The sequence below is a fragment of the Brassica rapa genome, chromosome A03 (assembly GCF_000309985.2).
Source record: "Brassica rapa cultivar Chiifu-401-42 chromosome A03, CAAS_Brap_v3.01, whole genome shotgun sequence".
NCBI lineage: Eukaryota > Viridiplantae > Streptophyta > Magnoliopsida > Brassicales > Brassicaceae > Brassica > Brassica rapa.
In genome coordinates this window covers 24,453,500-24,480,368 of record NC_024797.2, presented here as the reverse complement: position 1 = coordinate 24,480,368, position 26,869 = coordinate 24,453,500, and the positions used below count along the sequence as shown (strand labels likewise).

At 33.6% G+C, this 26,869-nt stretch overlaps 6 protein-coding genes, 1 long non-coding RNA gene and 1 other non-coding gene across 13 annotated transcripts; 3 read left to right on the top strand and 5 right to left on the bottom strand.

Moving 5' to 3' along the window:
• Positions 1-215: 215 nt before the first annotated feature.
• Positions 216-17,299, bottom strand: LOC103860995 (uncharacterized protein At4g18490). Of its 6 annotated transcripts, none has more exons than XR_004456651.1 (17): positions 17,165-17,299; positions 16,582-16,674; positions 16,203-16,308; positions 15,859-16,044; positions 14,930-15,772; positions 14,645-14,830; positions 14,478-14,576; positions 14,238-14,375; positions 13,936-14,085; positions 13,665-13,851; positions 13,518-13,579; positions 13,385-13,424; positions 13,116-13,289; positions 12,931-13,041; positions 12,759-12,830; positions 12,563-12,632; positions 216-3,003 (listed from the first exon to the last, which is right to left on the bottom strand). XR_004456651.1 is itself a non-coding variant. In XM_018657152.2 (16 exons), the coding sequence occupies exons 2-15, from the start codon at positions 16,637-16,639 to the stop codon at positions 12,762-12,764; spliced, it is 2,409 nt and encodes an 802-aa protein (XP_018512668.1). In that variant the 5' UTR covers positions 16,640-16,674; positions 17,165-17,299; the 3' UTR covers positions 12,368-12,632; positions 12,759-12,761. The 6 variants fall into 6 exon arrangements, 4 of the variants coding, with proteins under 4 accessions (XP_018512668.1, XP_018512669.1, XP_009136934.2 ...); XR_004456652.1 differs by lacking the exon at positions 216-3,003 and adding an exon at positions 9,277-9,478; XM_018657152.2 differs by lacking the exon at positions 216-3,003 and having other exon boundaries at positions 12,368-12,632.
• Positions 2,055-4,520, bottom strand: LOC103860997 (CLAVATA3/ESR (CLE)-related protein 2). Its single transcript, XM_033288403.1, has one exon. The coding sequence runs from the start codon at positions 3,050-3,052 to the stop codon at positions 2,816-2,818; it is 237 nt and encodes a 78-aa protein (XP_033144294.1). The 5' UTR covers positions 3,053-4,520; the 3' UTR covers positions 2,055-2,815.
• On the bottom strand, positions 5,465-11,378 carry LOC103860996. The gene has a single exon (XM_033288399.1). The coding sequence runs from the start codon at positions 10,280-10,282 to the stop codon at positions 9,818-9,820; it is 465 nt and encodes a 154-aa protein (XP_033144290.1). The 5' UTR covers positions 10,283-11,378; the 3' UTR covers positions 5,465-9,817.
• A 69-nt stretch (positions 17,300-17,368) lies between the features above and the next one.
• Positions 17,369-19,077, top strand: LOC103860994 (magnesium-chelatase subunit ChlI-1, chloroplastic). Its single transcript, XM_009138685.3, has 3 exons — positions 17,369-17,622; positions 17,691-17,809; positions 17,898-19,077. The coding sequence occupies exons 1-3, from the start codon at positions 17,523-17,525 to the stop codon at positions 18,948-18,950; spliced, it is 1,272 nt and encodes a 423-aa protein (XP_009136933.1). The 5' UTR covers positions 17,369-17,522; the 3' UTR covers positions 18,951-19,077.
• On the bottom strand, positions 18,728-19,859 carry LOC117132912. The gene is made up of 2 exons (XR_004456653.1): positions 19,712-19,859; positions 18,728-19,646 (listed from the first exon to the last, which is right to left on the bottom strand). It is a non-coding gene; the product is annotated as an uncharacterized LOC117132912 (long non-coding RNA).
• On the bottom strand, positions 19,215-19,287 carry TRNAE-CUC. The gene has a single exon. It is a non-coding gene; the product is annotated as a tRNA-Glu (tRNA).
• LOC103860993 (adenylosuccinate lyase) lies at positions 19,406-21,780 on the top strand. The gene is made up of 8 exons (XM_009138684.3): positions 19,406-19,641; positions 19,707-19,859; positions 19,932-20,330; positions 20,411-20,632; positions 20,710-20,970; positions 21,052-21,153; positions 21,232-21,300; positions 21,370-21,780. The coding sequence occupies exons 1-8, from the start codon at positions 19,465-19,467 to the stop codon at positions 21,580-21,582; spliced, it is 1,596 nt and encodes a 531-aa protein (XP_009136932.2). The 5' UTR covers positions 19,406-19,464; the 3' UTR covers positions 21,583-21,780.
• A 249-nt stretch (positions 21,781-22,029) lies between these two features.
• LOC103860992 (ras-related protein RABA1e) lies at positions 22,030-26,742 on the top strand. Its single transcript, XM_009138683.2, has 2 exons — positions 22,030-23,069; positions 23,379-26,742. The coding sequence occupies exons 1-2, from the start codon at positions 22,849-22,851 to the stop codon at positions 23,809-23,811; spliced, it is 654 nt and encodes a 217-aa protein (XP_009136931.2). The 5' UTR covers positions 22,030-22,848; the 3' UTR covers positions 23,812-26,742.
• Positions 26,743-26,869: the final 127 nt, after the last annotated feature.

Genomic DNA, 26,869 nt, shown 5'->3' with positions numbered 1-26,869 from the left:
TTTTTATAACTTTATATCCAATATGTATATACTGATTAAACTTTTTAAAATATAATTACTAATAATTAGTTATTAAAATATAACTTATAATTTTATAAATTATAATATATAATTAAAAGAAAATAAAATAGAAAACAATACCATCGAGATATATAACTAATACAAAGTAGAAAAAATATAGTAATAGTACTGTTTAAGTAAAATTCTACTATTACTTTGTATGTTGTTATGTAACTTTATTAATGTAATAAATATTTGTTTTTTATAAGTTAAAGTTTGGTTAAATTGTAGAATTTAAAAATAAATGAGTATAGTCTAAAATCTTATAAAATAAAAGGTGTTATTTGCAATAAATAAAAAGTTGAAAAATGAATATAATAAGAATTGAGGGAGAAAATGAGGGGAACCATTGGAACAAATCACAACCTCATTTTGAGTTTACATCATTTTGAAGGAAAAAATGAGGGAAACCATTGGAGATGGTCTCAAAGGATGAATTTTGTACTAATACCAAAACAACTATATGAATGTAATCGTAGTGGTTAAAATGCAAGAATCGGTTCCCTCAATTAATTTAGTCGAAACCAAGTTATGTTCAAAAATCTTTAGGTGCTAATTAGACGTTTCATATGAGATTAGTGCTGGTCGAAAGTATAGTCTCCATTTAAACCGATTCTTAAAAAGATATATTCACAAAAATCGTTTTACTTATGACTGCACCTAAACTTAATTATTTTTAGAATACTGGTCTAAACAAATGGCAAACCAACATGTAATTTACTTATAATCAATTTAAATCAATCTTAATTAGCTATAATGAAGCATTTACGAGTTCTGAATTTAATAAGATCTTTTATCACGGCGTGTCAATATTTTCCAAACCATTATTGAGTCATATATCAGGCATGCATGCGATCATCCGTTTACAATACTTGCTGATTTTGTTAGGTCACCGCAACTGACGTGTTTATATAATCGAAACTAAATGACTACTAAACCCTAATTCAGTGAAATGAGAAATATTAAAATAAGAAGTTTGATCATAAAGTTCTATCCATTTACGTGACTATTTTCGGTAATTGTATCATCAAGTAAGAAAAATTTGAATCTTAAAAGAATAAAGATATGAATCTTAAGAATCTTATATAGTTACACTGATCTATCAAAAAGAGCGATAAGAGACGGTTTGGAATGCTAATTATAATAAGCATTTAATCATTTGTGTATGTCCACAAAGCACAAATCTTTAACACCAAAAAAAGCCACACTATGTCTAATTCGACCGTCCCTAGCCAGTGATAGTATATATAATAATATAAGCATGCGCACAAACAAATTATATTTATATATATATATATATATATGTGTGTGTGTGTCTGTGTGTGTGTGAGAGAGAGTTTTAAAAACAAGGTAATGGTAATAGACGAAGAGAGATTCATGAAATTCCGATAAGATAGAAAAAGAAAAATTTTCGAGAAAAAAAAAAAAGATAGAAAAGGGAAGGCGGTTTGATAGTGCCCGAATTCGAACCAAAATTTACCGTATTAGATTTTTGCTCTTAATTTAATCACCACCAGACTAGACTATGATATTTTATTGGCAACACATCAAATTTTTGTTAATCAATACTCGAATACAAGATTTTTGACTTCAATAGAAGTTTTAACCATAGATACAATGAAGAACAATATAGTATCGCCCATAAATATTTGAAAATTACTTACACTACTTAACCAGCCATCAAAGATTACTTGCACTACTTAATCCGCCATCAATTTACTCTTAGTTTTTTTTTTCTTTTGCTAAAAAATTTACTCTTAGTTATAGAAATTAAATTTTATATATTGAATATTTGTTAAATCAGCTAATATCTATTTTATAGAACTTAAATTATATATCAAAATCAACTTTCTAGTGTTATATTTATAGATTTCCCGTATCTATACAAACTAATACACGATTTAACTATGAGAAGAAATCAAAAACCATTTTAATATATTGCTTCCAATAGTGTTTATTTTTTTGTTAATGTAAGAAGCTCCTTTAATCAGAAAAAGGTTCCTATCAGTTAAGAATCCAGAGGTGAATATAAGATATGTAACTTGAATTTGTTTGTTTTAATCATTGTCTTCAACTGTTTAATCCTTTCTTTGATAAGCTAATCGCCATCAATTAAAATGCGGCTTAATGATCTGCTATGCCCAGACAATCTAAATCGACCACATGTAAATTGTACATTCAAGCCATTCTACTGTGTTTCGATTAAAAACAAAGAAAGAATACGTATTTGCTTGATTTTTTTTTTTTGTTAGAAGTTACAACTTACTTGTTCGTTTTACTTTTGCTTTTCAACATGCTAGTCACAATCAGCATAAAACACGATATAATCATAAGGCGGGCTCGCACCTTGCATTGCTATATATATTGTAAAGGCGCAAAGTCAGGAACATCTAAATCAACCTCCCTTGCATTGTTATATATATCGTAAAGGCAAAAAGTAATAGAGCTAAAAGAAAAACGTGTTCCAAAAAATAAAGGATACTAATGATACGGTCCTTATCTCAGTCAAAGCAAAACAAAATATATAATATGTAACGTAAAATAGCGAAATTCAATATCTAACGTACGATAAGGAAATTAGAATAATGTATTATGTGTGATCAATACAACTGTTATACCTTTGTAATGATCTTACAAACACGTATTCGTATCTTATGACAAAGGAAAAAAACAGATTCATTGCAACCAAATTATTGATAATAAGAAATACACATCTGGAAGAAAATGAGAACAACTCTCAATTTTAAAGGAAACCCTAATGATGTTCCGGGTCCGATCCTCCTGGGCTTAAACGTTCCGGAGTTTTTACCTGACTGCCACTGCCCCCTGAAGCTTGACCATCTGCTACAGTTGGGCTTGTACACTCAATAGAAGTGCTTAACTCTCTCACCTTCACCACGACTGGAGTCCGCTCAAGAGGGCGGCTTCCGGTGGCAACTGAGGCTAGCAGAAGAAACAACAAGAAGCATAAGGAGAAGCTTAACTTAGCCATTATAATGACAAGATACTGCACCTAGTTTCTATATATAGAAAGACAATAGAAAGGGAGAGAGAGAGAGAGAGATTGCAGTTGAAGTAGTTAATGTGGTGTGTGTATGAATGTATATGAGGAAAGAAGAGATCTCAGAGGGTTTCTACTTATAGAGATTTATTTGAAGGGTTTCTAGTAGTGGTAGTGGGGATAGTTTAAGCTTACCTTAGGGCTTGAGTGCCTATGGCAAGTGCAAACGTGAGTTGTCACCGATGACGGTTTTTTCACACAGAGAATATATAAATCCAACAAAAAGAAAAATAATATAGTTTGATTTTGATAATACTGTTTAAATAGTATGGATATTAGGCTTAAGAAACTACAATATATGTATATGGTTTGGTTATAAAACAATCAAACCAACAAAATGAAGAAATAACAACTAAATTAAAAATATATAAATATCGTATTATAGTTATATGTAAACTCTATAACATAATTGTTAATATATAAATATAAGTGATTTTATTGATATATTTTTGACATTTAAAATTCAAAAAAGTTATTTGGGTTTAAAATTTTGTGGTTGGCTGTATCATTTTGCTTAATGCTATTTATTCAGTAATATTAAAAATGCTAATAGTTTTTTTTCTTATCATTTACTATTTTAGATAATGATTATAACTTTTATAAATGATTATAGATATTTTTATCTCGATAGTTAAATAAGAAAAACGAATATTATTTTAAAATACTAGAGCATTGGTATTGATGATTTATATTTCAAAGAATTTGATTTCAAACCATATAAAGTTAAATACACAAATTTATAATAAGTAAAATAGTGTTATGATTTTTGGTTAAAAACTAAGTAAATCTAAAATCAATACACTGTACATTATACCAAACAAAAATTGATTTTATTTTCATATCTTATAAATTAAAAAAAAATGTATAATACTCATATTTAATCTGTACGTTGCCAACTTACCAGCTTAGGAAGTCTCTTGCGACTTGCAAAATAAATTGGTGCTTTGAATCCCTTATATATTAAAGGAGAAACATTTGAAAACTTATAATCTCAATTTTGTATTAATTAAAAAAGACTTCATGCTTAGGTGTCACTCAATTAGGTAGTCAATTACATTCAATTGAAAAACAAGTAGGTCCATATTCGAATTGTATATGCTGCTAGATACATTCGTTGGTCAAACTATATGATATGATATTTACGATAGAAGCATTTATGATTGTTCCGCTAGATATAATTACTATTTTATTTTCTTTCCTTAAATAAAACTTACGAAATTACCATAAATGATTAATATATATATATATGACAATTAATGCTTCTAATCATAAAGATTTTATAACAATTTATATCTTTTCCATCATTTTTTGTTTAATTTTTATATTATTAAAATAAATTAAACAATCAAAGTAGCTATAAAATTAAATTTAGATTTTTTTCGTATATGTTATATTTTGAATTTGAAAAAACTACAATAAATGACTAAACCTATTAAAATTACTATGTTAAAAATTAATGATCAATGGTTTAACATTTGTACTATAAAAGATACACATTATTTTAAAACCATATGAGTAAAAAGTATCATTTAATAATAAAACAAATATATATATATATATATATATAAATATATTAAACTATATACCATATAAGATTACATAAATATTTTACTTTCAAAACTTTCAATGAATTTTCAAGATAAAACTCACATGTAAGGTTCCAAAAAAATATGAATTTAAAATCTAATTCTACAATAGGATATTAAGACATGATAAAAAACAATTCAAAACCAACTAATATCCAAATTAGGGCTTTTCAATATGCTAAAACCGAAGAGTACCGAACCAAACAAAAATAGATAATATGGTTTTGGGTGGGTATATACCATACAAACCGAATGTATGTGATTTTATAAAAAACGTAGGATTTGGATATGGTTTGATTTATAACCGATTAAACTGAAACATGTAAATATGTATATATTTATAACGACGCGTGAATATCTATTTGTTATATGAGTTGAACTATAATTATAATTTGTAAATCACTTGATCTATAATTACGTAACAATTTACTGCAACTGAGGCTTATTATTTTCTTAGTCTTTCTTTTTTGATCTTTTTGCTTTATTTTAACAGTAACTAAATTGAAGTAAAGATTATAAATTTGATGGATAAAAATTAGTTGAAATTATTTACAAATTTTTTTATCTTTAAACAAACAGAGTTGTGTTCAATCGAAACATATTAATTTGATGAACACTAAATATGGAAGAATTGAAAAAAATTTCTTTCATGCTTCTGTTTTGTTTTTTATTTTTATTTTCAAAATTTAGAGCTTTGATATTAATTCTAGATTTGATTATTTTATTACATGATAGAAACATTATTTTTTGTTTTTTATTCTTTTATTTAAATATATAATATTTTTTAACAAATGACTTTTTGACAACATGTCTCTAAAATTTGTATAATATATAATATGATCTTAAACTAAGTAATTATGTTTTTCAGTATAAAACCGAATAAACTGAAGACCGACGTATATAAACCAAATCGAACCGAATTAAATATGGATTTAGTATAGTAGTTATATTTTACTAACCGAACTACAGAAAAAACTGAACCGAACCGAAACCAACCCGATATCCGGATTAAACACCCCTAATCCAAATGAAACCGAACTTTGTTTCATTCTCCAAAACATAATAAAAATAACAACTTCATCCCGCAAAAGGCGCGGATCTTATCCTAGTAGTATAAAATTTGATAAAGATCGCCGCATTACAGTTTAGTACACATATTTAATACGATCGACATCGTAATAAATATGCTTATTGTCTTAGGGCCAAGCCCTTTATAGACTCATGTGCGATCCATTTTAAAACTTTTGTTGATTTGTTAGGTGACCTTGTCTCAAAGGATGGATTTTATACTTTAATACTAAAACAACTATGTGAATATACCGTAGTGGTTAAAATGCATTCATAATCGATTCCCTCAATTAATCTAGTCTAAATTTATGTAATATGATTACTTTGATCATAATAAGCTATAAAACTTCTTTTTCAAAAAAAAAAAGCTATAAAACTCTAGTTATCTGAAGCATTTACGAGTATATGTCAAACCTTATTGAATCATATATCAGGCATGCATGCGATCATCCATTTTAAATACTTTCTGATTTGTTAGGTCACTGCAACTGACATGTATTTACATGATCAAAAGCAAATAAGACTAAACCCTTAATCAATGAAATGAGAACTATTATAGTAAAAAGTCTGAGCATAAATTTATCCTTTTAAGTTACAAAAAAATAATAATAATAATTTATCCTTTTATGCGACCATTTTCGGTAATTAAAAAAGAAGATATATGAATCTTCGAAAAAGAAAGAAAGATATGAATCTTCAGAATCTTATATAGTTACACTGGTCTATCAAAAAGAACGATAAGAGACAGCACGGAGTGCTAAATATACTAAACATTTATGAACATAGAGAGAAAGACTTAATAAATACGAGGTAATGGTAATGGAGGAGGATAGTGATTCATGAAATTCCAATAAGATAGATAAGGAAAGGAGTAATATATATGAACATTAAATGAAGTCAAAGGCTAAGAGCACTTGCGGGTTTGTGTTGGTTTTGGATTGGTGAATTAGAGATATATATTCACATATCTGAGTCATCAGGAGATTTCATTACAAGAAGAATATTGAAAGTTTTTCTTAAAACGAGAAGTATTACAATCCTGATTACTTTTGTAGGTGGTAGTGTAGTTTAAGACTCCACTAATTAAGGTGAGGTCAAAAGTGATTTATATAAAAGGATAAGTCTCCAACTAATCTCAGCTACTTTATACTGTAATTAACGTTTTAACTGAGGCATTTCTTATCGAAATCCAGATAACATCATCTATTAAGGGTGTCACTGTGCTGTGTTAGCAAGTTTTTGTTTGAGCCAAGTATTTTGCAGCACATCGGTAAATCACTACAGCATTTTAGTGACAGATGAAAGAGACTTCCTGTCTGACCAAAAAGTCAGAAGTTTACTTTAGTTTTTTTTTTTTTTTTTTTTTTAGTTGACAACAAAATTTAAAACGATAAACTTTGACAAATAAATTGTTGTTTTTAATAGGCTTATGATGCTGCACATCGGTAAATCACTAATCGTTTTTTTCTTCTATTGAATGATTAGGTGATTGCGAGTGCATAAGTACGGATTGTTTTGTATATATATTTCTTAAATGTTTTTTTAGCGAAATACATCATATCTAATTTGATACTTTTATGGCAGTTGCTTCTTTTTTTTTTTTTTTTTATCAACATGGCATTTGCTAAGCATTATTTCACTTTGGCAAGAAAATATTACAAAATATGATATACACACAACACAAAACTAAAATTGTTTCCCTATTAAATGGTCTATTTTTGGTGGTTTTGTTACTCAAACTTCTTAACAAATATTTTTGTTTTGATCCGTCTATATTTTCATTATGTTTTGACTAGTGTTTTACAATTCAATTATCGAGAATTGAAAATTATAAACATCATTCCAAAGTACAATTAAAATCATTTTTTAGTTTCACACTGAATATAAAATATAGAATGCTGGATTGGATTAAAAAAATAAGCGGGATAGTGCAAAAAGAATGCATAATCAATGATCATTCTGCAAATGTTACACTTTTGTCATGAAAAATATTTCCCTAATGATTCTTATCTAGAGAGTGTAAGTGAATTGAAACTAATAATGTTATTATCTTAAAGGATAAAAGTAAGCATTGACAAATAAGTGTTAAAATAAGTAAACAACTTTAATAAAAACTATTGAGAATAGTAGTTAATAAGTTTTCAAAAAATACTATTTATATAAATGTATATTATAAATAAATTGTTTTTACACTTTTTAGAGTCTGGAAAATCATCTATAATTTTTAGATGGTATAGGAGAAATTATGAATGCTTAATTTGAGATTGTAAATGTAATTTTATAGATGTTAAGGGTAAAATTTATTTAAATAAATATAATATTCTTTTACAAAAATGCAATAACTTTATTGAGAGTTTGGAAGATCATATATAATCTTTAGACCGTATTACAGAGGTTATAAATGTTTAATATGAGTTTGTAAATATATCTTCTGTCTTCTAAGAACATTTCTAAAAGATATCTAAAAATTTGAAGTTTTATTCATTTCAAAAGCAACTTTAAATTAAAATCAGTTGCGAAAAAAAGCAACTTTAAATATGGGATTTCATCTTTCATTTGCATGCATTCTAATCTATATAGTTATTATCTCATAAATTTTTGTCATACAATTTTTGTCACATATATATTTACATAATTTAAGTGAACATCTTAAGTGAAAATAAAATTATTAAATATTTCATATTTCAATCGTAAACAAAAATTTACACATCAACAATTTATGTTAAAAAAACTCATACAACAAACAGAAAGAAAATTGCATGAACATATAAATATCACAAAAATGAAGACTGCGTTACAAACTTACAATCAATTTTGCTAGTGATTATTAAGGGGGCGATTGGTTTTCCCGCTACCACCCGCAAACGCAGCTTTTGCGGTTGGTAGCGGTTGGTATCGGTTGTCGGCGGTTTGCAACAATCACTCGAATCGCTTTAAACCGCTTTAAACCGCTCCGAATCTCATAAATTTAAAAGCTGGCTCCAGCAAGCGTTTGCGGTTGCGGGCGGTTGCGGGAGGGTAAATTTTTTTCTTTTTTTTTAAATAATATATATACAAAAGTAAAAATATTTAATAAAAATTTTAAAATTGAAATTATGAAAATATTAAAATATATCTATTATATTTTAATTAATATTATAAATTTTTATAATAAAAACAATTTCAATAAATTTTCAAAAATTAAAATTATAACTTTCTAAATATAAATTTTATATTTATTATAATTTTATGATTTTTAATATTTTTATCATTATATTAAATGTAAATATTGTTAATTTATTATTTTAATGTTACCGCATTTGGTAGTTAACCAGTCATAAGTCACCCGCAAACGCACAAATTTTTAACCGCAGTACCAGTCGTACAAATCTCTTAAAACCGCTAGAAACCGCAACTGCTCGCATCCACAAACTCCCGCAACCGCAACCGCAACCGCTGCGTTTAAACCAGTCAGGTCTAAGTGTATGTTTTTAAGTTGTTTATAACAAAAACTTATGATCCAACTTAATTTAATGAATATGGACTTCAGTACAAAATACAAAGAATTTAAAACTGCAGTTGAGGTTGTTTTTCAAACTTCAAATTTTGAAGTTTGGTGAATCTCAAAAATAAGGTGGGGATGCTCTAAAAAAGTTCATGACACAGTTATCACTTATCAGTGTACACATAGTACACAATCCAACTCCATGACACAGGTTTTTTCCTAAACCACAGGACATAGTATCAGTTATCATTTAACAGAAAGACGACTTCGATTCACTTCTCAGATGGGGAAAATTGCAGTAGCTACTATCTCAAATATTCCTGGCTAGTGCATTTGAAAAACCAAGAGCTAGTCAAAAAGACCAGATCACAATTCGAATAAAATCACTGTTGTGTGTCACCATCCGCAAGAATCGTAATAATTGAGAAACCAGTATACTCATGGAAACATATCTTGTGTGTTGAGTACATAAAAGCTAATGACAGGGTATTGATAGATACCCTTAACTAAAAACTGATACATAATTCCAAAAACTGGAAAAGAACCCAATTCTAAAGATCATCTGAAATTTCTACAAGAGAAGGTAGAAGAAGCCTTGAGAGCAACAACAGATCTTCTCTTCATGCATTTGGGATCAACCGATAGAGTCGGAGAAGAGGAGAAGTGACGAATCAGAAACGAAGAGGACAATGGTGATGATGAGACAAATAGATTGGTGATGTCTTTAAGAGGCTGTCTTCTAGATCTCTTTCTCCTGATTCTGATTTGGGTTTTGTCTTTATCAATGGATGAAGAAGAATCCAGAGGCTTGACAGAAGTAATGGTCATCTCCGAGGGCGAGACATTCTCTTTGTTGTCGTGTTGAGCTTTTAGATCGAGAGCCGCCATTGATGTACAATTAGAGAGATAGAGTGAGAATGAGAGAAGAGAGAGAGATGGACTTGATTGAGGAAAGGAGGAACTGAAGAACTGTATATGAAGTGTGTGAATAGGAGGGACTTTGAAACAGATTTGGAAGTTCATAGATCTGAGATTTGTTTTTGAAGTTTTTGGTGTTTTCGTTTCTCTGGAGGGAATTTTTTGGTTTTGAGGATGGTTCTAAAATTTTCAGAAACTTGGAAAAGGGCTCTGTGTTATGGAGGGAACTCGTGTTGGAAAGAAAAATTTCTCCGTTTCTGTTTTGGTTCAAAATTTTGGTTTTGTTTTTTACTATTTAAAGTGTTGACTTTTGATTTGAAGAGATCTCAAATCATTTCATTGTACCAGATAATTAGCACAGTTTTACGCGCCATTTGGTTTGGGATGTGCGCCAAGAGGACGAGGGAATCGCCGAGCTTTGTTTTTCTTTTTTTTTTTTCTAAACAGAAAATCAATTTATCAAAATTGGGCCTAAAACGACTACATCATTTTCGGGGAAAAATGTCAATTTCGACCCCAACTATTTCAGTCGTGCCAAATACGACCCGAACAATTGATCAGTGCCAAATACGACCTCAACTCAACTATAATTCGAAAAAACTACCCGAACTTCTTAAAACGTGCTTAAATCTACATTGACTCTAACAAAAGTTAGTCAATCGTTAACAAGATAAAACGACGTCGTTTTGATATACGAGGAAAAGTGCCAATTTCGACCCTAACACTCTCAGTCGTGCCAAATAGGACCCGAACAAATGGACAGTGCCAAAATCGGCCTCAACTTAAGTATAATTTATAAAAACTACCTGAACTTCTTAAAAAGTGCATAAATCTACATTTACTCTAACAGAAGTTAGTCAACCGTTAACAAGATAAGAAGACGTCATTTATATATACATATATATATATATATATATCTATTTTTTTTTAAAAAACATGTTCATTCCGGAACTCAAACCATGTTGTGATACCCTTTTAAATGGGCACACTAACAACTAGATAAAAGTAACTTTTTAAAATACTATTACAAATTTGAAATTATATAAACTACTATTATTCTTCATCTTATCCAATTTAAAATTTTGGTGACAATTTTTTCTGATTTATATAAATACATTAACATGTTTTTCTTATTTATCATATCTTTAATAAAATTATATCTTACTAAAATATAAATAATAAAATATTTATTATTATACGATCTTAAATATGCTTAAAACTTTGAATTTATTTATACATTTTTCTTATATAAATTATTTTTAATTTTTAAAATTAAGTGGGAATTTTTTTAGTTTTCAAAGTTGATATTATATATTTTGATAATTTGTTCAAAAATGTTAAGAGGCCTTTTACCTTTCTTTCACTAAGATATGTTGTACAAAATATTAGACAAATTAAACAATAACTAAAATATATAAAGCAATCACCAAAATTTTAAATTGGATAAGATGAAGAAGAATAGTAGTTTATATAATGGAGAATTTCAATTTGTAATAATATTTCAAAAAATTATTTTAGTCTAGTTGTTAGTGTGCCCCTTTAAAAGGATATCCCAGTACAGATTTGAGTCCCGAAATGAACATATTTTTTAAAAAAATACATATATCAAAATAACGTCGTCTTATCTTTGTTAAAGGTTGATTAACTTCTGTTAGAATTAATGTAGATTTAGACACGTTTTAAAAAAATTGGATAATTTTTTTTAAATTATAATTGAGTTGAGGTCGTTTTTGGCACTGACCATTTGTTCGGGTCTTATTTGGCACGACTGAGAGTGTTGGGGTCGAAATTGGCACTTTTCCTCGTATATCAAAACGACGTCGTTTTATCTTGTTAACGGTTGACTAACGTCTGTTAGAGTCAATGTAAATTTATGCACGTTTTAAGAAGTTCGGGTAGTTTTTTTGAATTATAATTGAGTTGAGGTCGTATTTGGCACTGATCAATTGTCTGGGTCGTATTTGGCACGACTGAAATAGTTGGGATCGAAATTGGCACTTTTCCCTCATTTTCGAGCCCATGGGGTTTATCTGCTTGTAATGCACGCATGCACATTATTTGGTGGGACCCTAGATATATCCACAATGTGTATGTTAGCATGACTGTATTCGTGAGTTCTAAACTCGTATTTAATGATTGATAAAAATGAAATTAACCAAATATTCAATTTATCAATCATCTAAATTCGTATTTAATAATGATTTCTTCAATTATAGTGTTTTTAAAAAGAAATTCTATTCTTTGCATATTGGTTTCTGAGTACTGTATATCGGTTGTTTCCAGATCATAGCTGGAGTCATCCGACATAACGGAACATGACGTTCCAAATTATAAATGTGACGTTTTTTCCTTTATTACCAGCAAACGAGAATGATGATCGAATACCTTGGACTAATGTGAAGTCAACACTTCTGTACTGTTGATCATATAGTATTGGTGTAAGTCCACACTGAACCTATAACCAAATAGGTTGATGCCACCAGATCAAAGAATGAATAACTCCGACTAGTTAACAGTCTGATAAAATCTATCTTGAGATAGTTCTGACTTCTGAGAGAAGAAAAGGTAAATATTCTTTTACCTCTTAAGCAACAGTGGTGGTTTGAGTGTCCCTCAAACTCAACTTGGCTGCGAACTTCTGGATCATACGAATGTATTCTGCTTATTAAGGGAAACCAAAACACACAAGAGTCCATACGTATACAGCTATAGATAGACAAAATCTAACAACGACACAGAAATTAAAAGGATATCTTGTCTTCATGTAAAGGATGGTTGAGCATCAGTAGCTTATTGTTGTTTACTATAGCACGGACAAGCAACTCTTTCGCTTCCTCATGCTTCTTCTTCAGAGTGTTGCATATCTGCACAATGGAACAAAAGGCAATGATGAAACATTTTAGAAATATGGTACAATGATCGAGAAGAAGAAACTTACACTCTCGAGTTCTTTTGTATATGCTTCAGCTTTCTCTATGTTATCAGAATTCTCAGTGACCGGGATTTCCAGATTTGCCATGTTTCCCATCTGGTGATGAGACGTACTCCGTGGACTTTTTCCGACAAGCTCCTTGGTTGTGTTATTATCTATTCTACTCTCTTGGCTTGAGAACTGGAAAATCAATTGTGTGAGAAAGTGTTGAAGTAAACTAAACACAGAAAGGTTGTAGTGATAGTAACAATCAAATGTCTGTTGATGTATCTAACCTTTCCTTGCGCAACTCTATGTGTGAGATCCTCAGCGTTCCTGTGCATTCTCAGTCGTATCATATATCAAGAAATAAGATCTAATGAAGCAAGGCTTTAGATAGATATGGTTTGGATAACCAAAAGTAGAAACCTGTTTTCCCTTGGAGACATGGAAAATCGTTTAAGTTGTGGCTTCAGAGATCTATCTGCATCCTGTGGAAAAAACAAAGACTTTTATTCCATGTCCAGATATATTCATGAAGAGAAAACATCGAAAAATGTGAGTTCAAGTATAAACCTCATCAAGAGCTTTCCGCTTTAAAGAAGATGGGTAGTCCAGGAGTTGAGTTTTGTCTCTAGGAGCCAAATGGTGAGTCTCAGAGCCTCTTTTAACTGATGCTTCGGTATTTCTCTCCTTGCCTGTTGTAGAGTTCACTACTGGTTGCACGAACGAACTGGATTGGTCTTTAGTTACTCCAATGGTCCTACAGTTGAAGAAATCAGGGAATCTGAATTGATATACTATCGTGAGATTCTGTATAACAAACTGTTGAGTGTTCTTTTTGTACCTTTGAGTTTTCGCAGAAAGCAGATCAAACATCATATTTCCAAGTTTAGGCCTTTCAAGAGATACCAACTTGGACTTCTGCAAAGATTCTGCTCCAGAACTCAAATTTTTACTTAGCTTCTGAGTCAAGCTAGAAGCATCGAGTTTTGAGCTGTGACAAAATCCATAAAAATTAATAAAACTTTCTAGAGATAAATTTTTTAGCAGATACAAATTTATACACAATGAGGAAGTAACCTACTTAGGGAATCACGAGCATGGCAACAGATAGGAAAGAAGTAACGTAAAACAAGTTTATCTCACCTTATATTGATCTGCAAGATAGACTTCTCTCTAGTTGTATTTTTAGATTGCATCTTTAAATGATCCAACTGTGCAGCCACATTTTCTGCAGTCTTGACATTTGAATGGTCCTTGTGGATTATCTTTTTATGAGACCTGCTGGTAAAAACAATCGAGTTTGTTACCTAGCTTATATTTATCACCTTAAAAGAAAGAGAGAACCTTATTCTTATGTTTTAGCATATAATCCCAGAGCATTACCTGATAGAATTGACATTTGCTATTTCAGAATCCGTTTTCACAAGCTCAACTGGACATGTTCTAGTTTTGGATCCAGGCAACACATCTTGGATATCATGTCTGCATTTTGGAGAGGAAAATATTAGTGAAAAGCTAGTTAGACAGACAATGAAGAAAATAAATAGTACCTTCTATCATTTGTAAGGTTCATATTAACCGCAATCTTTTCTCGGGTCACTGGCCGACTCTCTGTTTGAGTTAGAGAGGACTTCAGTACATGGGATTGTGGTTTTTCTGTCTTCTTAAAAAATTTGGATCTGATAAGTCCTGAGTCTTTGTTTTGGGTGATTTTTAAATCACTGAGCCCTGGCACGCTGCACTCAATTTACAGAATAGAGCAGTTAGACATTAATTCCATTTTCCAAGTTTACTGGGATAACGTTAAAGCATAAAGTAGTTTTGGTTTTTTTAACCTGTGGGATGTATCCAGTGGTAGTTTTCCACTCGAATCTTGTACTTGAGCAGCTTGGCTTTGACGAGAGCTTGGTGATATTTTTCCTGAGAGAGTTGTTTGAGGATGTCCATGATCTGGATCAGATGATGTTCTTCTAGTGTGATCCTGCTTTTCTGCCTGAGTGCCTATACCCATTTCTTCCTGTTGCCAATCCATTTTGTCCAAACATAACTGAGATGAGATGCTTGGTTTAGTCTGTTCAGCCTTTTCATAGCTTGTGTCCATTGCGGAAATCATATCTTTGTTTGCATTCTGTTCTGGATCTCTAGGAGAGTCTTCTTTTGAGCTAGACCTGCAGATTTCGTTGATATCTGGACTGATTTCTCTGTTTGCAGCAGTATGTGTAGTCTCAGAAGCATGTAATGGCGAGGGTGCTGCGGTCTCGTTTGAAAGACATGGATCATCTGTGTCTTCAAGCATTACACATGATGTCTTCAATGGTGAAGCGTCTACAGATTGAGGTTGCAGACACATTGTATGAGTAGTTGAGGTTTTTATCCTTAGACCTTGGGGTGATTCCACAGCCTCAGAGTTCTCCATCCTCTCTTCTGTAGCTTGCTTCGAGTGTGCGCTACTCTCCACAACCATAGTATCTGTAGTCTTGGAATTTAGGTTCTCTTTTTCAGCAGAAGCTTTTTCCTTGACATCGGTGTTTGACACGGAGGCAGCTTGTCTAGTTATCGGTGAGTCGTGACCAAAGTCCAAAGAGCCAGACTTATCAATTTCTTCGAAATCCATGACCTTGGTCGTTGTCTTGGTTCCCTTCTTCGGTGGGCTTGAATCAAGATTAAAGTCGTCCAACCTGCTTGCAGATAAGAATAGTGCTAAGTAAAATTCAGATTGACATAGGATTTCTTAGAAGGGTACTGTTTTAGTAGAGATTCATACGCATCAAAGTCATAAGAGAAGTGAAATGGATTCTTTTTCTGCTTTAAATCTCCACTAGATTTATCACCAGGGCTTTCTTTCGCTTTTGTGGTTTTCTTGGCTGGGCTGGAGAAATCGAAGTCTGGCATATCCATTTTGAATGATGATGAATTTCCAAAATCTCCATCAAAATCGAAACCCATATCCCTGAAAAGGAGACATAGATACAGAACTTATATGAGAGCCTGCCTAGACATTGTTGTCAAGCAACCGCATCTTAAAGATGTAATCCATCACAATGGAGAAAAAATATTAGCTTAGACGCAAAGATGGTTTAAGAAGCACATCATATAGGTTACACTCACAGCTTGAAGGCATTCTTCTTCTTGTTAGCTGGCGACCCAAAGGCAAAATCCATCGGATCATCCGCCATTGACTTAAAGCTCCATGTATCTTTTTCCATGTCGTTGTCTGCAGGTAACCCATGGAAATTTAGAGACTGCAGACAAATCACCCATCTTAACAATGGAACAACATACTAAAGTATCAATCTATGTCAAGAAAAACTAAAGTTGACCAATAACTAGGAATAGAACAATGAGGCTATCTTTCTGATGTAAAGCTCATTAACATCAAGTTATCAAGAAAGTCTACTTCATAACTCTTGCCGCAGGCGGCTTGAAGGGATTCCATACTAGTAAAAACAATTGGATTCAATAATGTTCAGATCACTGTAAACCTTACCGAGGATAAGATCTTTCTCCTTAGCTTCAGTAGAACTTTTTTTAGCAGGCGGAGACATTGCAAAATCTGCTCAGTATTACTTTTGACAATTTACTGAAAGAGAAAAAAAAAAGCTAACATCATAATCTTTTTAGCAGAGGCAGCAGGCATGGCAAAATCACATTGTTTGATCTGTTATGTTCTGATGAATAGAAACTAGTCAATAACCAAAAAAAAAAAAAAAATCAAGTCACGTCACAAAGTAAAGAAGAACGTTAGCAGGTAAAGGATTCGCTACTAAGATCGAAACTATCAGCGAGACTGAGAAAATAACAGATCAAAACAATGTGATTATTATACGAGAAGCAACCTAAACGAAGGAAGAGATGTAGCTGGAGAAATCAACACCAAATTCGCAGAAACTCAGGCGATTCGTAAACTATTATCGAGCATTCTAACTCAAATCTACGCATAATCGCCTACATCCAATAGATTAGTGTTCACCTACTACGATCATCAATTTTTTTTTTTCGAACCGGAGCTAGAACGACGCATGAGAGTAAGATTCTACTCGAGCGACGAGCAAGAAACGAAAAGTTCTTACCGATTGAATTGATTTACAGTTGATTCCGAGGTAGGAGCTAACGGTTAACGCTCAACGGGGAGAAGACGACGACGCCAGAGAGAAAGTTCGCCGACGGGAGCTCAGAGGGAAGATTTGAAAATTGCTGGGCTGCGAATGATTTTGTTTTGGTTAATGGGCCGTATTGTGGGCCTTTTAAGTACTTTTTAGTTTTTTAAATAAAAATAATGAAATAAAAAAAAACATTTAAATAGCGAAGAAAATCTCCCTTCTTTCTCTCTCCTTATCCAGACCACAAGAACCAAACAAAACTTCAGAAGAATTCTCAAAAGCCAATCAGAAGCTAGTGAAGCATCAAAGCTCACACACACAAAAAAAAATGGCGTCTCTTCTGGGAACGTCTTCAATACGTGCGTCTCCTTCTCTCTCGTCTTCTTCTTCCTCAACACCTTCGATCTCTCCCATTTGCTTCAGGCCAGGTAACCCAAACAATCTCTCCAATCCTTAAACCCTACTGTCATCTCACTTCGAAAATTCTTGTTTACAGGGAGAATCTGTGGAAGAGCGTCAAATGCAGGAATCCAAATAAGGCCAAAGAAGAACAGGTCTCGTCACCATGTCTCTGTCATGAATGTAGCCACAGAAATCAACTCCACTGAACAACAAGTACGAGTTCTAACTATATCATGTTCACATAAAGTTTCAGTCTTTACTTGATTTTACAAAGAGTTAAGAACATATATGATTGGTTTAGGTAGGGAAGTTTGATTCAAAGAAGAGTGCGAGGCCAGTTTATCCATTTGCAGCTATAGTAGGCCAAGATGAGATGAAGCTATGTCTCTTGTTGAATGTGATTGATCCCAAGATCGGTGGTGTGATGATAATGGGAGACAGAGGAACCGGGAAGTCCACAACCGTCAGGTCCTTAGTCGATCTCTTACCCGAGATTACGGTAGTTGCAGGCGACCCTTACAACTCTGACCCGTTAGACCCTGAGTTCATGGGCGTTGAGGTAAGAGAGAGAGTCGAAAGAGGAGAGCAGGTTCCCGTCATCGCCACCAAGATCAACATGGTTGACCTTCCCCTAGGTGCAACTGAAGATAGAGTTTGTGGAACTATCGATATCGAAAAGGCGTTAACAGAAGGTGTCAAAGCCTTTGAGCCTGGTCTGTTGGCTAAAGCCAACAGAGGGATACTCTACGTTGATGAAGTGAATCTCCTGGATGATCATTTGGTTGATGTGCTTCTTGATTCCGCTGCTTCTGGTTGGAACACGGTTGAGAGGGAAGGGATCTCGATCTCTCACCCTGCGAGGTTTATCTTGATCGGCTCTGGGAATCCTGAGGAAGGAGAGCTTAGGCCGCAGCTTCTTGATCGGTTTGGGATGCACGCGCAAGTAGGGACGGTTAGGGATGCTGAGTTACGAGTCAAGATTGTTGAGGAGAGAGCAAGGTTTGATAGTGACCCCAAGGAGTTTCGTGATACTTACAAAACCGAGCAGGAGAAGCTGCAAGACCAGATTTCAAATGCGAGAAGCTGTCTTTCGTCTGTTCAGATTGATAGGGAGCTGAAGGTGAAGATCTCTAAGGTGTGTTCGGAGCTGAATGTCGATGGGTTGAGAGGAGATATAGTGACTAACAGAGCGGCGAAAGCACTTGCGGCTTTGAAAGGGAAAGATAGAGTGACTGCGGATGATGTTGCAACTGTTATACCTAACTGCTTAAGGCACCGTCTCAGGAAAGATCCGTTGGAGTCTATTGATTCTGGAGTTTTGGTTTCTGAGAAGTTCGCTGAGGTTTTCAGTTGAATAGGAGGAGATTAGCAGCTTCTGTTATCATTTTTTTTTTTAACTTTTGTAAAATGTGAGAAGAAGCAGAAACAATGAACAGACAAATCTGATTCTATGATTGAAAATATAGTTGTTCTTTTCTCCATTAAGCTCTGTTTCCTTGCATTTTCAAAGCATTCTTGCATTGATATAAGCTAAGAAACTAACATATGATGTAATCAAAAGAAGACAATGTTTCCCCTCATAAGAGAGAGGATTGTTCGCAAAAAGAACAAAAAAAAACTCCGTTGCCGGGACTCGAACCCGGGTCTCTCGGGTGAGAGCCGAGTATCCTGACCAGCTAGACTACAACGGATTTGATGTTTTCTTATTGTTCCTTAAGGATGTTAGTATAATCCAAAAATGATCTCTAACATGTTTCCAGCCTCCCACCGTTAAACCAAATCATCTAAAACCCTAAAGCGCCAAGCTTTCACTCCTTGCCTTCTTCGTCGTGCTCGTGCTTCTGGAATCTCTACTCTATAATCACAAAATGGAGCTCAATGTCTCTTCCAAGGCTTTAACCAACACCAAGCTCCCTTGCTTCGCCGCCACACCCACCACCAACACACTCTTAAACCCATCAAAATCGCTTACCTTAGCTTCTCACCATCCGCTTCCCAGAGTTCCACTCTCTCTCTCGTCTACTGATCCTCTCAAGCCAAGAAAGGTAAGCTCTTTTAGCGAACCTTCCTCTCCCTGATTCTAATTTATGTCGAAACGGCGATACCACAGGTGACAGCAATGGCCACGGGAAGCTCCAGAGACTTGGAGATGTCGAACTTAACGGCGTTATCACCTTTGGATGGACGTTACTGGGGTAAAGTCAAGGACTTGGCTTCTTCTATGAGCGAGTTCGGTTTGATCTACTTCCGTGTACTCGTCGAGGTATCTGCTTATTTGAACCTTCTTTGTTACTATTAAGTGAAAGGTTGTTTATGTATTGTTCTTGTTTTTTAGATTAAATGGCTTCTTAAGCTATCAAGAATTGCTGACGTCACCGAAGTCCCAAGCTTTAGCAAAGAAGCCGAGGCTTACTTGCAAGCGATCATCGATGGGTTCAGCGTGGACGACGCGTTGGAAGTTAAGAAGATCGAGAAAGTAACCAACCACGATGTCAAGGCAGTGGAGTACTTCTTGAAACAAAAGTGTGAATCTCATCCAGAGATTGCTAAGGTTCTTGAGTTTTTCCATTTCGCTTGCACTTCCGAGGACATCAACAACCTCTCCCACGGTTTGATGCTTCGAGAAGCGCTTAGCTCCGTTATACTCCCCTCCATGGATGAGCTCATCAAGTCTATCTCCCTCATGGCTAAGGAATTTGCACACGTCCCCATGCTTTCAAGAACTCATGGCCAGGTAAAGGGCTCCAAATAAAAAAGACTTGTTAAAGCTATTGTTCATGATTTTTGATTCTGTATAAATCAATTACAATGCAGCCTGCTTCACCTACAACGTTAGGGAAGGAGATGGCGATTTTCGCGGTGAGGTTAAGCGAAGAAAGGAGATATCTTGCAGAAACTAAGATTAAAGGGAAGTTTGCTGGTGCTGTTGGGAACTACAACGCTCATGTTTCAGCGTATCCTAATATCGACTGGCCTCATGTTGCAGATGAGTTTGTTACTTCTCTCGGTTTAACCTTTAACCCATACGTTACTCAGGTATATACTATATGGTTTTTTTATCTTCATTACATTTTCATTGTTTCACTGAGTGATTGTTCTAACTGTTTTTGTAGATTGAGCCTCATGACTACATGGCTAGACTATTTAATACAATCAGCCAGTTCAACAACATCTTGATTGATTTCGATAGAGATATATGGAGCTACATATCTCTAGGCTACTTTAAGCAGATAACTAAAGCTGGAGAGATCGGATCATCCACAATGCCACACAAAGTGAATCCTATTGACTTTGAGAACAGCGAAGGGAATCTAGGGAAAGCAAACGCAGAGCTTACTTTTCTCAGCATGAAGCTTCCCGTTTCACGAATGCAGGTTTGAGCATATACTCTCTATCTCTTTTGCTAGAGCAATGGGAATATAAGCTAAGCCTGAGAAAATGTACCATGTGTGCAGCGTGACTTAACTGATTCAACTGTGTTGAGAAACATGGGTGGAGCTTTAGGACACTCTCTTCTTGCTTACAAGAGTGCCATACAGGGAATCAAGAAGCTTCAGGTATTATTATTATTATTACCGTATCTGCAAGGAAAGGTTTTAGCTTGTCATAGAGTAAGAATGTTCGTTGATATATAGGTTAATGAAGCTCGGTTGAAAGAAGATTTGGATCAAACTTGGGAAGTCCTCGCTGAACCCATACAAACTGTAAGTATCTTCTGTAACGAACTAGCTACTTCCATATATCTCACTAACTCACGGTATTATATTAAAAAGGTGATGAGGAGATATGGTGTTCCAGAGCCGTATGAGAAGCTGAAGGAGCTAACAAGAGGAAGAGCTGTGAATGAAGAAAGCATCAGAGAGTTTATCAAAGGTTTGGATTTGCCTGAAGAAGCTAAATCTCAGCTTTTGAAGCTAACTCCACACACGTACGTTGGTGCTGCTGCTGCATTGGCTTTGGCAGTCGATGAAGCTCTGCACTTGTGACATTGATGATGGTGATAAGATTGTGCCGTTGTATTATTATTATTTTCCAAATGAAATGAGAATGACAAAAAAGTCAACTTATGTAGATCAATGCCTTACACGTTGAGTGATGGAGATTCATGAGAATAATCTTGTACTTTTGTGTTATGTTTCCTCTTTCAGATTTTGACATCACCAAATAATCTTTGAATTATATCAGTTGTGGCGGCCCTCTATTTTTTATTTATTTATTTATAAAACCATATTTATTCTCAAACCAATTAAAAATTGTGGTAATTAGACAGGTCATATATAACGGAAAATTAACTACAATGGAGTCAAATGATAAAGAGTTCACAAGTTGAATTCTTTTCTATTGATCCGAGTGGTTTATATATATTTTATAATCAAGTAGTTATGGATCAAATTATAGACAAATATGAAAGAAAAGAGTAATCTAATAAATTTTATCCAATAATTTTTTCTTTAAAAAATAACGTTATCAGTTTTTTGTCATATTCAGAGCTTTTGCTATGCAATTTTATTCATTGTTACCATTTACATGAACACAAGTCCAATCTCAAATAAATATTACAGGATCAGTGTAACTAATTTTCACTGAAAAGAAACTAACTACTTTTCCTTTAGAGTTGGTAAGATTTATCTCAATTCTCAACTCATTCAACTAAAACATGCGACTCTCAATAATCTCACCTCTACTTCATGTCTTTTCACAGGTCACAGCAATATCTTAAAACATAGACTTAAAATGTCATTTTGACCAAAATATTGTTAAAAATGTGATAAGTTAAAGCAGCAATTTATTAATACCATATATAACATCTCCCAAATATGTTCTTACACATTGCTATCATTTTATATATGGAAAAGTTTCCTAATGATCAAATTTGATTTTGAGCAAAGCTATCAATTATAAATTGAAGAAATATTCCTTGGAAATGTAAATATTCTGCGTTTACCAGTTCATGGCGGCCACAAACCTCGAGAATTCGTCAAAACATGTTTGTTCTCTAATCTTTCCAACGACTTTCAAAATATATATATATGCTTAGTCATGCATTTAATAATAACAAATCATTGATCTTAAACCAATAAGGTTTTCGTCGTTACCCACTACCCCCTTCTTTATTTCATTACAAAACACAGCAACACATCAATCATACCATATGATCATTGCACCATCTCTCTAAGATTTTTATTTACAACGATCTAACATTTCAATTTTGTTCTTTATTTACATTTTGGTGTGTTCAGAAAAAATCAACAATGGGAGCGTACAAATCCGACGACGACTACGATTATCTCTTCAAACTAGTCTTGATCGGAGATTCCGGAGTCGGAAAATCCAACCTGTTGTCTCGGTTCACCAGAAATGAATTCAGTATCGAGTCAAAGTCTACCATCGGTGTCGAGTTCGCTACAAGAAGCGTTCATGTCGACGAGAAAACCATCAAAGCTCAGCTTTGGGACACCGCCGGTCAAGAAAGGTATACAAATCCTCCTTACCTCTCTTTTTATTACATACTGGAACCAATTAGTTTGGTTACTCATAACGAAATTGATTTATTAAAGTCTGTTTTTATTAAGTTTATAAAAGCTTTTGTTGTTTTACCTCTTATATCAATCTAGAAGACTTGAAAATTTGATGTAGTTACATAAATATAATATCTAACTAGATAAATATTTAAATATTTTTTTGTAATAATAACCAAACTAAATTACAATGACATGAATATAATATCGTATCGTATAGTTTGGTTTGGTTTCTCTTTAAAGTCTGTTTTGTTCTTACACAGATATAGAGCAATCACGAGTGCATACTACAGAGGAGCAGTAGGTGCTCTTCTAGTGTACGACATAACTCGACACGTAACGTTCGAGAACGTTGAACGATGGCTCAAGGAGCTTCGTGACCATACCGATGCCAGCGTCGTGATCATGCTTGTTGGAAACAAAGCTGATCTTCGTCACCTTCGTGCTGTTCCCACGGAAGAGGCTAGATCTTTCTCTGAGAGAGAGAATATGTTCTTTATGGAAACTTCTGCTCTTGATGCTACAAATGTTGAGCAAGCTTTCACTCATGTCTTGACTCAGATCTATCGTGTAATGAGCCGTAAAGCTCTTGATGGCACTGGAGATCCAACATCGTTGCCTAAAGGACAGACCATTGATATTGGAAACAAGGATGATGTTACTGCTGTTAAGTCCTCTGGTTGTTGCTCAAGTTGAAATCATTGTTTTTGTTTTTGTGTACTTCTTTTGGAGAGAGGTTTTGGTTCCTGGATTTGTTGTATCTGAATTTATAATTTTGAGAGGGGGTGTGGTTTAAGGTTGGTTTTACAACACAACCCGCGAATTTGTAGCGAATTGAACAAGAGATGGTCCGGTTAAAAATTGTGTTTTAGTCGTGAACAAAACCTGAAAAGTAACCAAAATGCTAGTCCCTAGCTCTCTCGAACTGAACATTTTGGTGTTAGATTTGGGTGGGATTTCTAGTCAGCACATGAGCAGTCCACTTAAACGAAAGTTGAAACCAGTGCAGTGGTTTGGTACTTAACAAAGCAAGAGAGGGAGAAACATATTCGCAATCCAATACAATAAACTACCAGTAATATACTAATATGTATCGCATTCGTTAATGTTGTATTTTTTTCCATTGTGTGTTACTAAACTGCTATAATTAATATTTCCCCATCAGTATAAGCTTTTGAACGCACAAAATAACATATCATTGAAATGCTTATAACATAAAAGGATCTATATGTTATATAGACAGAGATAATAAATGAAAAGGAACATAATAATTTGTTGAAACCCAAAAGAGAGAAAGAAAATGTACCTTGTTCCACACGGAGCCAAGTTAGGTCCACCATCCAAATTATGACATGATCTTTCCTTCCAAGTCTCATCAAAAACATGCCCATGTTTATCGTGTCGTTCACTTGACAATCATCATCATATTGATCTCTAAAATTCATGCGGTCATTATTTATTATATATGTTTTTTTAATTATATAACCTATCGACAGGTCCGGTTAACTCCACAAAAAAAATTTGTATTAAAAGGTGTACTTGTTACCACATAACCTGATATAAGTTTCAAATGCTTTTCGATTAATACTAAGGATAACAAGATCGTATGCTACCAATTTACCTGTAAACTATCAAGTCCGAACCCAACCTTTTCACATAGTAATAACTTTGTTTCAGGGGAAACTTAAACTCAAAAAAGAGTGTTGTACCATATTTTCAGATCTCTCACTTCTCATGTTGGGCTTTCTGGTACTTGCCCGATTTCATGAAGAAAAATGTAACGTGCAGGTGTCAATGCGTGTTATTTGACTTTCGTAATTTGACGTTAGTTAAAAACTATGCAATTGAAATCTAAATCATTTTTTCTTTCTAAAAGGAAGAGAAGGAACCATATATAAAAGCCTAAAAGGTAAAGGAAACGAAATTCGTGGTTGACTAAGCACTTTTTTTTTTTTTTTGCTAAGAATGCTAATATCATATTAATGATGTTCAGATTTTACAAAAGTTAAATCTAAAGTTACTCTATCAAGGCAAAAGAAAGAAAAACAAGATAGAGCAAAATCGGTTTAGAAAACCACACAGGTTCAAGTTATCCAACTAGCAAGAAGAGATCTGAATTTCTTCCTCTTCTTCCTGGCTATAATTATGTTTCTCACATCTCTGTATATCTGTTTCGAAATGACAGAAGGAACAATGGTTGTGTTGTTGTGATACACATTGTTTTTCCAAAGATGAAATATGGTTGGTTGGACTGCTTGACTAAGCACTTTACGTTATATCAAATTAATTACTTATTTATTTCGTTTAGCTAGCCCTTACTTGACCTCCACGATGGATCGGTCAATCAAAAGAAAATTTCGAGATGATCCAAAGATTCTCAACACAAACAAATATGATCATGATCGAACTTATTATTTTAAACGGTCGTTTATACAATTCTTGTATGACACTCGTCTAAATGACATTTGACACAGTCCAAATAAGAATCCCACGATGATTTTACAAAATCCAATCAGTCTAAACGTCAAAAGATATTTACAAAACAAAATAATAAAAAAATTAAAAGATTTAGCAACGACATGCAGGATTTTGCTCATGCGAAAGTATTCCTCACACGTCAGGAAACTACATGGAAGCTTTAAAAACTATTCAAACATACGTATCAGAACACTAATTAATGATTATCCTAACCACACAAATATTAACTCGCTTAATTAAAAAGGGTGTGACAAAAGAACATCCTTCGCCCAAACAAAGACTCTGGTTTGGTCTCAAAGGTTACTTGCAACTTGCAAGGCATTTGAAGAAAAAAACAACTTTAGCTTTTCTATCAACCTCTCGTAATATCCTTTACGTACTTAGTTTCATCAATGATACCAAAACCTGAGTAAAACATAGAGACTGAGCAAAGGAAAAAGCTACTAGATATGTAGATCAAAGTTGTTGAAGATTATCAAGAAAGTACTAAAGAAGAGATCAAGAAGCCACTTCCAGACAAGACAAGAACAACATGGATACAAAAGGCAATATATAGGTCAAACGTTTCAAACCACAGCTCATTTAGCTAATCTCATACCAACAGGAACGGTTTACGCGTTTCAGCTCTTATCGCCAATTTTCTCAAACGGTGGTCAATGTGATTTAGCTAGCAAGATCATGACATTAACGATTCTAGTGGGCATATGTAGGCTCTCTTGTTTCATACTTAGCTTCACGGATTCTTACAAAGACAAAAAACGGTACAATTTGCTACGGATTAGCAACATTGCGTGGGTTTTGGATCATTGATGGATCGGCAACGCTTCCTCAAGAGTTATCTAAAAAATGTAAAGCTGTGTTTAAAATGGCGCTCGCCTTTTGCGCCATGGCGCAAGGCGCACTCAGGCGATGGCTCTGTCGCCATGTACCACCTAGGCGAGGGTGGGTTCCCTAAGGCGCGCGCCATGGGTGCCTTGTCGAGAAGGCGAGCATGGCAAAGGCGAGCGTAAGGCGAGATTAATGTAAACCGTATCTAAACCATATAAGCCTTAATTAATAATTAAACCTTAGACTTTTTTGCTCAAAAAAAAAAAAAATTAAACCTTAGACTTTAAAAAAACTTAACCGGGGAAACTTAAACGCCAAACCCTAGCTTTATAAAAGAGAAGTTACGTAAAACATAGATCTAGATCTCAAGGTTTTTTGCTTAAGGTTAGAACTCTCTAGTATAATAAAGCTTGCATCTTATTTAAATTTAGTATATCAATCATTGCAT

Bases quoted from the DNA above. Each gene is read 5' to 3' on its own strand.
- LOC103860996 (XM_033288399.1), bottom strand. From the start codon at position 10,282: ATGAACTTCCAAATCTGTTTCAAAGTCCCTCCTATTCACACACTTCAT.
- LOC103860993 (XM_009138684.3), top strand. From the start codon at position 19,465: ATGGAGCTCAATGTCTCTTCCAAGGCTTTAACCAACACCAAGCTCCCT. The intron at 19,642-19,706 runs GTAAGCTCTTTT...GCGATACCACAG, and splicing joins ATCCTCTCAAGCCAAGAAAG to GTGACAGCAATGGCCACGGG. The intron at 21,301-21,369 runs GTAAGTATCTTC...TATATTAAAAAG, and splicing joins TCGCTGAACCCATACAAACT to GTGATGAGGAGATATGGTGT.
- LOC103860997 (XM_033288403.1), bottom strand. From the start codon at position 3,052: ATGGCTAAGTTAAGCTTCTCCTTATGCTTCTTGTTGTTTCTTCTGCTA.
- LOC103860995 (XM_018657152.2), bottom strand. From the start codon at position 16,639: ATGTCTCCGCCTGCTAAAAAAAGTTCTACTGAAGCTAAGGAGAAAGAT. The intron at 14,831-14,929 runs GTTAAAAAAACC...AATTGAGTGCAG, and splicing joins CCACTGGATACATCCCACAG to CGTGCCAGGGCTCAGTGATT. The intron at 13,290-13,384 runs GTTAGATACATC...TTGATTTTCCAG, and splicing joins ATAGAGTTGCGCAAGGAAAG to TTCTCAAGCCAAGAGAGTAG.
- LOC103860994 (XM_009138685.3), top strand. From the start codon at position 17,523: ATGGCGTCTCTTCTGGGAACGTCTTCAATACGTGCGTCTCCTTCTCTC. The intron at 17,623-17,690 runs GTAACCCAAACA...TCTTGTTTACAG, and splicing joins TCCCATTTGCTTCAGGCCAG to GGAGAATCTGTGGAAGAGCG. The intron at 17,810-17,897 runs GTACGAGTTCTA...TGATTGGTTTAG, and splicing joins TCAACTCCACTGAACAACAA to GTAGGGAAGTTTGATTCAAA.
- LOC103860992 (XM_009138683.2), top strand. From the start codon at position 22,849: ATGGGAGCGTACAAATCCGACGACGACTACGATTATCTCTTCAAACTA. The intron at 23,070-23,378 runs GTATACAAATCC...GTTCTTACACAG, and splicing joins GACACCGCCGGTCAAGAAAG to ATATAGAGCAATCACGAGTG.